We start from the raw sequence: 12,994 nt of genomic DNA on the forward strand, positions 1-12,994 counted from the left end.
CATTTAATAAGTATTATACCTGTATTCCCACCTAACACTGTTGAAACTCTAACACTAACATTTAAGCACTCTTAGGGGCTGATTTATTAATGTTCATTTTTTTTTTTTTTTAAATTTTCCCAAGTTAAACTTTTTAGCACTTAAAGCGTCTCAAACACAAATTTTTCATTTTTTATAAAAAAAAACAAAAAAAAACAAACGATCGAGGTTTTTCTTATTCTTATTATGCTTTTTCTAATCAGATTTTTGAATGTGGAGATATTCGTGCTTTTTTAAAAAGTTTGTTTAGTGTGTCCTAATGTAGCCACTTTAACACTTTAAGCTCCTAATATGCCCATTTAATCATTAAATGCAGAGAGCCATAAAGAATATTTTGTTCAGACTTTAATAGCAAGGTTAGATATGCCACAGTGCCATTATGTAGAATAGCTAGAAATAATCAGTTTAATATAATTTAGAAAAACAAAAAAAAACAACCTCACCCGGATTATGCACACACAGAGCAACATCTGCCCAAGCTCAACCAACAAGACATCTGCATTCACTATTTAAAACAGAAGTAGAACAGTAATACCTACTTTGAGTTGGTTGCTATCCTACAGGGCAAGTTCAAACTTTACCCTAAATTTTTGCATATTTCTAAATATAATCTTGTTGTGATGCATACAATCACTGTCTGCAGGAACCCAAGGTGAATTAATTTAAATCTCTTCCTGCATCCATAGAAAATATCGGCCCGCTAAGCCAATACAGGATTTTTTTTTACATACAAGCCTAAGCATGTTCACTCAGCAACCATAACAGTAAAGAATCACCTGTATTTGATATATTTACTGATGCTCCCTTTGGAAGTTTCCTGTATTATGTAAGAGTTGCAGATCAGTTAAATGCCATTAACATGTAGTACTATAGTTTTATTTGGTTTTAAATGTGAACATTTCTAAAATAAGAAAACGTTAACACAATGTAAATAGCTGATTTTGAAAATCTGCAAACTTTAAAATCCAATAGGTGACTTATACATAACAAAGGAATAATTTCTAAATTACCCCTAATGTCCATCATAACCATAAGTGAAGAAATTTAATAACTAGCAATCTTATATTAACGCTATAATTATAATACTATCATATTGCTTAAAGGCTTGGAAAAAAAAAATCTATGCATACAAAAGAAAAATATAGTTACTGTACATTAATTTTATATTAAAAAACACTTAGCTTATTTAAAATGCCCATGCATTTTATTAATGACTAACAGTGTCAAATTAAATCATTTATAATTTTCTGTAACGTTAATAAAATTACATATTTGTATTAATGTTTGAATAAAAAGAATATGATCTTTCCTTAGGCAGCGGACAATATCTGTGCAGTTGTGATTTATTTATTTTTTTTAAATCTGAAACTAGTAATCTGCCCTGAAATTTCTCTGTTATAAAATGTTAACTGTTAAAAAGGATTCACAAACTTGAAGGGAAAAAAAAAAAACACAACAAAACTGCTAACACTATAATTTTAACATTATAATAGATTGCAAGTATAGGTTTATGAAACAAATACAAACATTTGTTTCTTTTAGTGATAGCTATGTAAACAAGGTATAAAATAAAAGTTTGCCTGCAAGAATTCAGGCAAATTATATAAGCAATATATAGAACCTTCAAGATTATATATAGCTGCACCAGCATCATAGTAAAACCTTTGCCATACAATGTATTTAGTTCTCCCAAAATATACAATAAAAAATATACAAAACGGGTAATAACAGCTTTCTGATATTTTTAAACTATTAACGAATTTAGAAAAATTCATCTTCCTTTATTTGGACTTTGCATGATTTTAACAAAAAAGTGTCTTTCTTACCTACATTCTAGGCATTATTGAAACACTTTCCAAAAATTGTACTGCAAGTAATTCTTTCTTTTTTACAAAGGATAGCAGTTTATTTTTCCCCATTTATGCAGATGAAATTTACCATCAAGCAAAGTTCTAGGGGGGCAAACATAACTATAAATGGGAAAGGAAACAAATTTGAGCAAAATACTGTCAAAAACTTCCACAGCACACACAAAAAAATAAAATATAAACTTGAATGATCCTTCTTGGTTGCAAGAACCAAGTACTGTATCAATATTTCCTTGGAATGGGGGAAAATAAAAAAAAAAATAAAAAATCACCCCATTAACAGAAAAAAATGTTTTCCTGATGCTGTATCTCAACACAGAAAAAAAAAATGTGCTATACATCAGTCATCATCATCATTAAAATCATCCTCATCGTCATCATCTTCCTCTCCAACGTACGACACAGGAGTCTCAACTCGGGAACTGCTGTACTGGGATCCATTTGAACTCGTAGCTAACATGCTATCTGTGCAGCCAGTCAAGTCACTATAACAAAAAACAAGTGTTATTGCGTATAAGGCAGCAATTCCAAAGTAATCGAGATAGTACACTCAAATGTGGTCAAGCAATCTCGTTTAGTTTATAGTTGGAGGCATTTCAAAATAACAATTTGCATAAAAGAGCTGGATGTAGGGTCAATGCAGAGAATTGCCATCACTGCACTACTGTATTTTTTTTTTTTTTTTTTTTTTTGAGACACATGAGGACAGTAAGGTTACTACAGAATGCTTGATTGACAGGGTAAATGAAATCCTGCACAGCAAAGATGTCACTTGCAATGTTCCATTATATTTTCAAGTTTTACAAAGGATCATGTGGAGTGAGTATACCTAGTGTCTAGAATAACAAACTCTGCGAAAAAGCTCAAATTTGTTCTGCCAAGGGTGTTGTATAAGCCACATGGGTGCACCTGTGCAAAAGATATTACGCATATTGTGCAAAATGCAAAGGGTGTACTGTGAATTGAGGTGACAGATGTACTAGCCAGGGGTATTAGCAGGTCAGTGTCATTGACCCTAACTGACAATGCACTGCCTGCATAGTCTGTTATTCCTAGGGTTACAGACATGGACTTTCAAACACAACTGCTGGGCCTGGTTGGAGCAACAAATATATCAAACTACAAAAGTTATGCAAATTGCAATAGTGCTCAGAGGAACTTTTGGGGTTTAGATCCACTTTGAACATACAGTAATTTTTTGTGTGCACAATATTGTCCTTACCTTGATGAAAACCTTCTGCCATTAGACACTGAACCTGATGAAGATGAGATATACACACTGCTAATTGATCCCTGAGCCATTTCTGTAAAGTCAAGTAAGAATTATCCACTATGTGACCGACACCACATACTAACAACTGCAAAGCATGACAGCACAGAATATTAGTAAAACAGTTGCAAGTCTATATAGACTCTGTTAAAACCATAGCAGCATAGTGTTAACAAATACTTTGCTGCTATTGTCATCTTTGGAATATTCTCATAAACAGAACATAAGGCTATAAGGGCTCTGGCACACGGGGGAGATTAGTCGCCCGCGATTAACTCCCTGTTCGCGGGCGACTAATCTCCCCGAGTTGCCTACCCCTGCCATCCCACCGGCGAACATGTAAGTCGCCGGCGGGATGGCAGACGCGGCGGCGCGATTTCGCGCAAATCGCCGAAAAAGACTCGCAAGTCTTTTTCGGCGATTCCATGAAATTGCCCCGCCGCGTCTGCCATCCCGCCGGCGACTTACATGTTCGCCGGTGGGATGGCAGGGGTAGGCAACTCGGGGAGATTAGTCGCCCGCGAACAGGGAGTTAATCGCGGGCGACTAATCTCCCCCGTGTGCCAGAGCCCTAAGAGACAACTGAAATTATTCAGGGGTGCTATTAGGATGTGACCACAAAAAGATGAGAAATCCTTGGGTGAGTGAATCGTCTCTTCTATGGGTTATGAATGAATCAGTCACACAGCCCCTTCCACACCTTCTTTCATGTTGAAGCAATGGATTCAGGGGCTTGAAGTCCCTCTGCTTAGCAGTGGGTGGGTGCACAGATTTTCTTTAAGCCCTCAAGACTTCAACCCATAACTTCAACATAGAACAAGGTGAGTTAGGAATTGAATCAAATACTCTATCTTGGAACAATAGCAGGCCCACTAGTATCTGATGTCTTTTTTTGTTGAATTAGTAATTGCAAATGAAAGCGTTCCTTTTTTTGTTTATTAGTGTTTCAGTAAAGATCAATTATTGATATGTCCACATGTTTTATATTTAAAAAAAAAAAGCACCTACAATTGGGGTGGTTTTTTTTTCTATATATACACAGCAGAATACGGTCTGATAATTATTCTATAAGAAACCAAGCAAACCACTGACCTGTCACATATGGTTCTAGAGCTTTTGGCACCAAGCTTCTCGCAGTCTTAAGGTCCTCAGCTGAACAGCTTCCTGATTCTAGGCCACAAGCCATTCCCATTCGCTTCAGTACTTCAATATCATCATGTATTTCAAATGTGTTGTCAAAATTAAATAAGTATTCAAACCTAGGACAGACAGAAAAGTGCATTTTAGGATCAGCTGACATACAAATAAAACCAACACAGAATATGGACGCATATATGGAAGTGTATTGAAACAAAATTTTACTGTAATACTACAGTTGAATTACAACAGATCATTTCCAAAAAGTATATGTTATTTCCAATACAACTATTTACACCACCACCAGCTACAGAACACCTCCTTTTAGCACATTACACTTTTGGGCGTTTTTCCACAGGCTGAAAATCAGCACCTACAATGGCACCAGCCTGATACTTTGCCTGTACCTGGAAACATTGTCTCTGCCCGGGTGCAGGCAGAGGCAGCAGATATTGACAAAAAAATGTCAGGGTTTGCATTTTACAGCCGATATCCACCGCGTCTGCCTGCACCAGGGGAGGAGAAAAGGCTTTCGGGTACAGGCAAGGTAGCAGGCTGGTGCCAGCATAGGACACATCCTGTGTGGCGCTAGCTTTAGCATGCAAGGACAATGGCATTCAAAGGGAAACTGAAAGCGCTGTTCCATTTGTGCTTATTAAAGATTGTTTTGCTGCTTTCAGCTTGAAGATTAAACAGTTATCTTGATGCTAGGATCCCACTTATCATAGGAGACTACATGAAACAAGAATAAACCTGCCATCAGTGACCCCAAGTACACCATATAGAGATTTATTTTTCAGGTTATAAAGGTAGAACAAAAAGCCAATTTAAAAAACACAAAGACCAACTGTAGTTAGTGTGTTCTGTTTAATTTATGTCGTTCTTAGGCTGTGGGCACATGGTCCTTTTCTATCCACCTGTGTTTTGTAGAGTGCAGCTGTACACTCCGCTCCATGTAGCTGCACTCAAACTGCATTTTCCAAGGGGAGAAGTAGCTGTCTATGTTGTAATTAAGCTCTTCAGCTGTTTGCAGTAAATAAAAGTTAAATGTAAAGTGTTGGCAAGAGCATTCTAAGTGAATGAACTAAAATACTGTGGTGCTGATTTAGTAAAAATTTACTAACACCAGTGCAGGTACCCATAGCAACCTTTTATAGGTAGTTTTGACTGTTCCAAGTTAGAAAATTAAAACAAATTACTGGTTTACAAATTAAACCTTCCTTGAAACTGTTTTTTCACAACTTTTACAAATGATCAACTTCTATGAATACCATAACTTTAGGCATTTAATATATTTGACATTTACATGTACATCAAAGACCATACTTTTGTCTTGATAAAAACAAACTTCTTCACTTTCTTTTTAAACCTTGAAAGTGACCTTGTAGGCATGGGGGGGGGGGGGGGGGGGAGCACGTCACACATGCAAAACAGATTGAGCAAAGTCATCTAATCAATGCAAAGAATTTAATCAAAGTCATAGCCTGAACCAACAAAATATTGTGATAGCATAGCCTTTAACCTACTTGTCATTAGAAATGCTACAGTCAATCACTGTCTTCTTGCTGGTGTTCACAATGATGAAGGGTAAATGTATGACTGAATTTGGTGGGGGTGGTCTGTTTGCTTTTTGTTCTGTAAGACGATTTCTCTGAACTAGGTTTTTGAAAGCAATTTGCTGAAATGGAACGAAAAGTGTTATTTGAAAAAAAAAAAAAAAAAAAAAAAATGCAAATAACCTTTCCAATTAATTTATATATTTACCTCCCCAAACCATGAAAAAGTCCCAAGTTTGTCAGTATTATTTTTTTTTTTTTAATTCTCTACTGTAATATTATAAACTCACTTGGCAGGGTCCTGTTTACCGCTTGCATTGGTTATTGCTTGTTTTTGAATATAAATATATACGTTAGTCGTATACAACATACTCTGAGTATATACACCTATAGCACTCCAGTTTAACAACAAATACTGGAATTCAACTCATACACAAAATCTTATTACGTTGTAGTACAAAGTTAAAGGACCACTATACCATCAAAATTTACCAAAGAATTCTGCACTGTATACTGGCATACCCAAGTTGGCATAGATCTCTGTAGCAGGGACTGCTTTCTCTGTTTTATTGTAACCTATACAGAATATGCTGTTTACAATCATACTTGGCAGGGCATACGACCAATAACTTCATGTTATTAACATGAACTGCTAGAATACACCATCCGTTATGGGATTATAAAATATAATATTTTAATGATGAAAAAACTGAAGGTAGCTGCACTTTCTTGTGTTAGAGAGCACTAATATAAAGGGCATCCACCTGTCAGTGCACTTTTGGGCTTGCCTTGTGTGCACATTGATAGACAGACAGATGCTATTCCAGCCAGTGCTCACTTATACTGCAAGGTGAGATAGTAATAGCTTTATGCATCCTTCAGGAAAACATATTTTAATATTTACATTACCAAAGCAAAGAAAATATAAAAACGAAATAGCGACCCTTCCATATACAGAGAATTGTAAGTTGGTAACATACAAGAAAACTATACTGTATATATAGAAAATAAATGTAACAAAAGAAGGCTTAGTAAATTATTAAAATTATTAATACAAGGCAGATCTAAAACCAGTGCAATTAGCATGAGAAATTAAGTCAGCCCTGTATCATCAGCTTATATGACACTCAAACCCAATTTTCTGCTTGATGATTTTAAACAACCCCTAACCTTAGCTTCTCAACAGCTGCTCTGAGCATGTGAGTGTTGCTGACACGTCAACAGCAGGGAATTACACCTTGTAGCATATGTCTGGGCTCTTCGGTAAAAGATCTCAGGGCCAGGTTGATTCTACAAAAAGGCCAGTAAGGCTAGAATTTATCATAACAAAAATGAAAAATACAGAGCATGGTATTAAAAGTGCTTAGCATTGAACAGTTTTGGCTTTCATTAGACCAAAGGTGCAACACCTCCCAGAAAACATTAAAAGGAATCTGTTTTGTTGGGAATGAACACTACCTGACAGCTTCTCTCTAAACAGGTGATTTTATATATTTTTTTTAAGGCATTTTTTAATGATAATGAAGTTACCTGTAGTATAAGTTCTTGTAGCTGAGATTGCTTTTGCTTTATTCGTTCAAGTCTTCTTTGTCTTTCAACCTACATACATATTACATGTTCAACCCTTTGTTTGTAAGCAGTGCAGAGCAAAGCAAGAAATGTCAATGTATGTTCAAGTGGCACCAAATCAAGGTTCACCCTATAGAACCATCACCAATAGCACGCAAGTTATAGGCCAAGCATTTTGCTGCCAGTGTGACTTACTAGTTAATAGAACCCCTTGTTTTTGATCAATTTAATGGAAAGAATTGGGACTTGTGGGTCAGGTAATATTGGCTAGTAAAATGATAATCATCTTACCAGTGGGCGCACCCACAAGTGCAGAAGATTGCCACTGAAATGAATGGGTATGGTCACAAAGTGATGAAATTGAAAATATTCCAGGAGAGAAAACCCACACACAGAAAGCAACACATAAGCCACTAAATAATAGTTTTTTTTTCTCTCCATTTTACATGAAACGTAACAATGAAGAAATTAATAACTCTGTTACTGGCAAACATATATCCCATACAGACATAATAGTACAGAGAATTAAAGAAAAGGCAGTCAGTCATTTAGCACAGGTGCAAAAATGAATTACTAAATATAAACATGTGCAAAATGTATTTGACATACTATCAACAACCTTAAAAAATATATAGAAAGAACTTCGCCATCAATGAACGATATGCTTACCTCTAAATTTTGACATTCCTGAGCAGAGTTTGTAGGTAAACCAATCCACTTTATTTCCTTCTTTTCTTTAGAAATTATGTTCATAGCCATAAGCACATTTAAGGCATCATAGACTCGTCGTCTAATATTTTTCTGGTCATATGCTTGCTAAAAGTTCAATAAAGAAATTATTTTATGATTAAAAAAATAAAACCAAAAATAAATAACTAACTACCATTGTTAGACTTACAGATTCATTCGGAGATATATGATTATCTGCTGAACTAAATTCTGCAACCAGTTCATCAGCTACTTCATTGTAAGACGTTGTGCCTTTCTTCTGCACCTTCTCACAAACCTTCATGGAGAAATGACGCAAACCTTTGCCATTCTTTTCACCTTTTTTATTTCTTTTTCTTAAAAAAAAAAATAAAAAAAAAATTAGAAAATAAAAATAAATTCATTTGTCCCAAATAGCAGCATTTAATTAAAATGGATGCAACCTCTACAGAAAACCAACTAAGACCACAACTAATATACCGGGATGCCCTATAATTCATTGCTCAACCTAACAGTATGCGACATGTCGTCATTAGGAGCCAAAGCCAAACAAAACCATAAATGGTTTTATAGCAGGAGAAAGTCCCTTGGTTTTCTCGTAGAGTGTAATGATAGGTACCATTCATCTACACCAGCACCGGTATTCACCTGTAATAAGCACAATTCTGCTTACTAGCTTCTACAACACATAAAGGGAAAAAAAAATCCTTTTATTAGTAAGCTTTCAGCTAGGCTTTTATAATACATCTGAACTGGCAGAAATAATTATATAGTTAGTTTTACAAAAACATACATGATGCTTCATACAGAGAAAACCTGCTTATTTGCATATACCAGTTTCCATCCCGACTTAAAATGGCATTCAATTGCTCCCACACACCTTGTGCCTTGTTGGAATGATGGAGTGTGGGGCTAAAGGTTCTTGCTTTCTAGAGAATTTGTACACTGCTAGCCATGTCTTCTCTAACTTACCTTCCTCTCTGCGGGTTGGGACAACACCTCCTGCCCTCACCAACCCCGCCTTAACTTGCCTTTTCTGCCCATTGAGTAAATGTAGTAAGTAAACCGTTCTATAGCCTACCTTCTTACACAAGTATATTACAGACACATGCAAAACAGAAAAAAAACCTTGCAATATTTTGCTTTTGAGTAAGAAAATAATAATATCCATTACAAGAAAGATACATAATAGACACACAACTTGTACTTGTGTAAACACTTGAAATACCTACTAAAGGTCCAACGTTTATTCAAAACATTACACAAAATATTTATCATCTTACCCAGCAGACCATGGTGAAGAGTCTGTAACTTGGTTCTGTGATACAAAATGTGTATTAGGCGTATGAGGACTTCCTATAAGTATAGTATTTGGTGCAGACTGTCTCTGTGGTGTCCCAAGAACCTGCAATTGAAATACATTCAATATTAAACCAATTCAAGAGTTGTAGCAATTACAATGCAAACTTCAAAGATCATGACACTTGGGGGATGATGTTTTTTATATATAAGCCCATTAATAAAAGAAGAATAAGCCTTGAGTTCTCTCAAATTTCAAACACAGTAAACACTAACAATGCTTAATATATGAACTGATGCACAATTTAATTAAAATCATACACCAAAAGGCCCATTTACTAACCATCTGATTTCTTTATTTCCTATTCAGATTTTTAGCGCAGAAAAAAAATAAAAAAAAAAAAGATTTGTCCGCACTGGTTTTTGTGTGAGAAAAAAAAAAAAGCTAAATTCACTAGGGGTGTGTCAAACACTGCCTTCCATGATAATGCTATCACAGAGTCACCATTTTAAACTTTCCCTGGTGTCCTTCGCAATGTAAAAATTTACACTTCTGCACATGAGCAAGTCTAAGGGGCACATTTACTAATCCACGAATCCGAATCCCGAATGGGAAAAAATCGGATTGGAAACGAAAATTTTGCAACTTTTTCGTCGCCGTTGCGATTTTTTCCTATTGAGCAATTGTAAAAGGCGGAAAACCCAACCCAATTTTTTCGCGACGGCAACGAAAAAGTCGCGGAAAATATACGATAAAGTCGTAACGGTGACAAAAAAATCGCGGGACATACGAAAAAAAAAGCGACTGTGACGATCATTATGAAAAAAAAACGCGTTCGGACGCTTTCAGTCCGTTTGTGCATTAGTAAATCTGCCCCTAAGTCTGCTCAGAGTTGCCTAGGAATGGCAAAAAGATGGCACAGCTTTACAGAGTTCCCTTGGTCAATGTAATTAAAGTTAGTCACAACACAGATTGTAGTATTAAATACTGAATATGCATTAAATGCTTTAAATTAAATTGTTAAACAATGGACTAGGTCTATCAGGAATTTGCTCAAACCACAAGCCTCCTGAATCAGCTGGCACGGGAGCTGTATCACTCAGCAAGGCAGGGGGAAAACAAAAAGATGCTAAGCTTAACACAAATTAGATTAAAGGCATACTGACATTTCCTGCTAAATGTGGCAGGTTTCAAATCTACCGATACTCCATATCCCTGCCCTCTTTCTGCTGAATATATAACAGGAGGCATTGGCATCATCATTTATTTATATAGGGAAAGCAAGTTACCAGTGCTGAACCTACCATGGATTTTAAAACTCTTTAAAGATTAATACTTAAAGGAGAATGAAAGGCTACGTCACTTGGGGGTGCCAAAATGTTAGGCACCCCCAAGTGACTTTAATCGCTTATGTTGTACCCCGGCCTGGGGCCCCTGTTTGAAGAAAACCGCACCCGCCCGGGGCACCTGCAGTGAGTGCTTCCTCCTTCTGTGTTCATTCTGCCGGCAAAATCCCTGGGCCGGCGCATGCGCATTAGAGTGAAGAGACGACTTTTTTAGTTGAAGTTCAGTTTTTCACTCTGCTGCGCAAGCGCAAACAAGGAAGAGGAAGCGTTCGCTGCAGCTATCTTGGCCTGGTGCGGTTTTCTCCTAACAGGGAGAGCGATTAAAGTCACTTGGGGTGCCTAACATATTGGCACCCCCAAGTGACTTAGCCTTTCCTTCTCCTTTAACTGCAAAAATAACTAAATTGCAAAACGTATATATATATTTTTTTTTTGCTGTGATAGGAGACATCACTGAGGTAACCATGAGTGTCCCAGATTAGTGCTGTTCAAATTTTTACATATGGTGCGCCAATTAAATCTGATCAAAAATAGCTTTAAGACGATTTTGTGCAGTTTATAAAAAAAAAAAAATGGTGCAACCTAAACCCTGTTGAGATGACATAAGAGTCAGAAGAATGAAGATAAAAATCTTCATTTAAGAAAAACTTTTTTGCAACTTTTTTTTTCCTGTAATTCTGCCTCCCAAGTGGCCCTAAGCCGAGCGACACAAATTTTGGCAGCACAATGCTCAATCGTGAACACTGCTACCAGACTGATACCCATCTGTCCCTTATGCTAGCCCTTGCAATGGCTACCCGTTGGACTGAATTCACTTAAATATTTCAGTAGCTTAAGGCATCACAATATAGCACCTGAATAAACACAAATAGGTGCACGCTAGACATAACCCTTTGCTCTGCACACAATATATGTCTCTCTCAATCATTCTCTACATTTACACATAGAGGGCTATTCTAACGCTGTACCCATGCGTGGACCTCTCTTCTGTGTTAAAAATTCCCAGAGCCTCCAGGATTTTAAACACTCCTAAAACCCACCATTAAGTTTATAACCTAAGCCTTTAAGAACTTTTTCTTTCAATAGCTACACGGAAAGGGCCTTTGCCATTCACACAGGTCATTCCAACCATCTATCTCAGTACCATTCCCTTTTAGAATTAGTTGTTTCAAGACTCGTACTTTGTAAAGTGTTGCAGGAGACAATAGCACTCTATTACAGATCTACAGGAAGAAAAAAAAATAAAAGGCAAATACAAAACACAGCAAAACAAAAATTAAAATGCCTAGTGAAAGTAGTGGGACATATATGAATTACAAATATCTTGACATAAAATTTCAAAGCCTATACAGAAACACAGACCAAGGTTATAAGTGTGCTGCAGCCCAAGAGAAGATATCATCACCAGTTATTTTAAGCTACCCTTTTGTTCTCCTCCTTAACTGGATAAACATACTACTTACCATCACCCTATTAGATGCTGAGAGAGGATTTGTTTTTATTATCTTCTTTAATTCCAGGTGACCTCGTTCAATGTTAACTTCTAAAACCAGGTTGACAAAACATTCAACACCCCTAAGAGAGCAGTAATGTAAAACTACTATTTGCCTTTTAATGACAAATATGCAATATATCTTAAATCAGCTGAATAATTTAAGTATAAATTTATACTTATATATTTATAATTTATACTTATTTTACCATTATTGAAGCATTCCAATGAAAATCTTAATTGGCCACATGCAATTGATATATTGGGCAATGCCACGTCTGATGCTTTTACACTGCAAAATGATAGTTTATAGGAATTCTACTTACAGAACACAAAATAGAATGCTTTTAAAGCATGATAATTTTATGGGAACTTCAGGAGAACACATTTTTAATACTGAAAGCATGTAATACAGGTAAGGGATTCATTATCTGGAAACAGAATAACCTCCCAAATCACAGGAAGGTCATCTGCCATAGTCTTTATTTTAATAAAAAAATTCTAAATGTTTAAAATAGGATTTCCCTTTTCTCAGTAATAATAAAACCTTGCACTTGATTCTAACTGTGATATAATTAATCCTTATTGGACACACAACAATCCTTCTGGGTTAATTTAATGTTTAATTTACTTTTTAGTAGACTTAAAATAAAGAGATCCAAATTATAGAAAGACCACTTATCTGGAAAACCCCAGGTCCCAAGCATTC

General features: G+C 36.0%; 1 protein-coding gene across 3 annotated transcripts in view; it reads right to left on the reverse strand.

Annotated features, from left to right (window-relative positions):
* Positions 1–367: 367 nt before the first annotated feature.
* Positions 368–12,994, reverse strand: part of tfdp1 (transcription factor Dp-1) — a 27,259-nt gene continuing 14,632 nt past the window's right edge. The window contains exons 5-12 of one of the 3 annotated variants that reach the window (XM_031895954.1): positions 9,431–9,552; positions 8,338–8,503; positions 8,109–8,255; positions 7,401–7,469; positions 5,841–5,992; positions 4,270–4,436; positions 3,130–3,211; positions 368–2,392 (exon numbers count right to left, since the gene is read on the reverse strand). In XM_031895954.1, coding sequence (XP_031751814.1) covers positions 2,248–2,392; positions 3,130–3,211; positions 4,270–4,436; positions 5,841–5,992; positions 7,401–7,469; positions 8,109–8,255; positions 8,338–8,503; positions 9,431–9,552 — 1,050 coding nt within the window. In that variant the 3' untranslated portion in view covers positions 368–2,247. 3 annotated transcript variants of the gene reach the window in all.

Source organism: Xenopus tropicalis, chromosome 2, assembly GCF_000004195.4.
Source record: "Xenopus tropicalis strain Nigerian chromosome 2, UCB_Xtro_10.0, whole genome shotgun sequence".
Lineage (NCBI taxonomy): Eukaryota > Metazoa > Chordata > Amphibia > Anura > Pipidae > Xenopus > Xenopus tropicalis.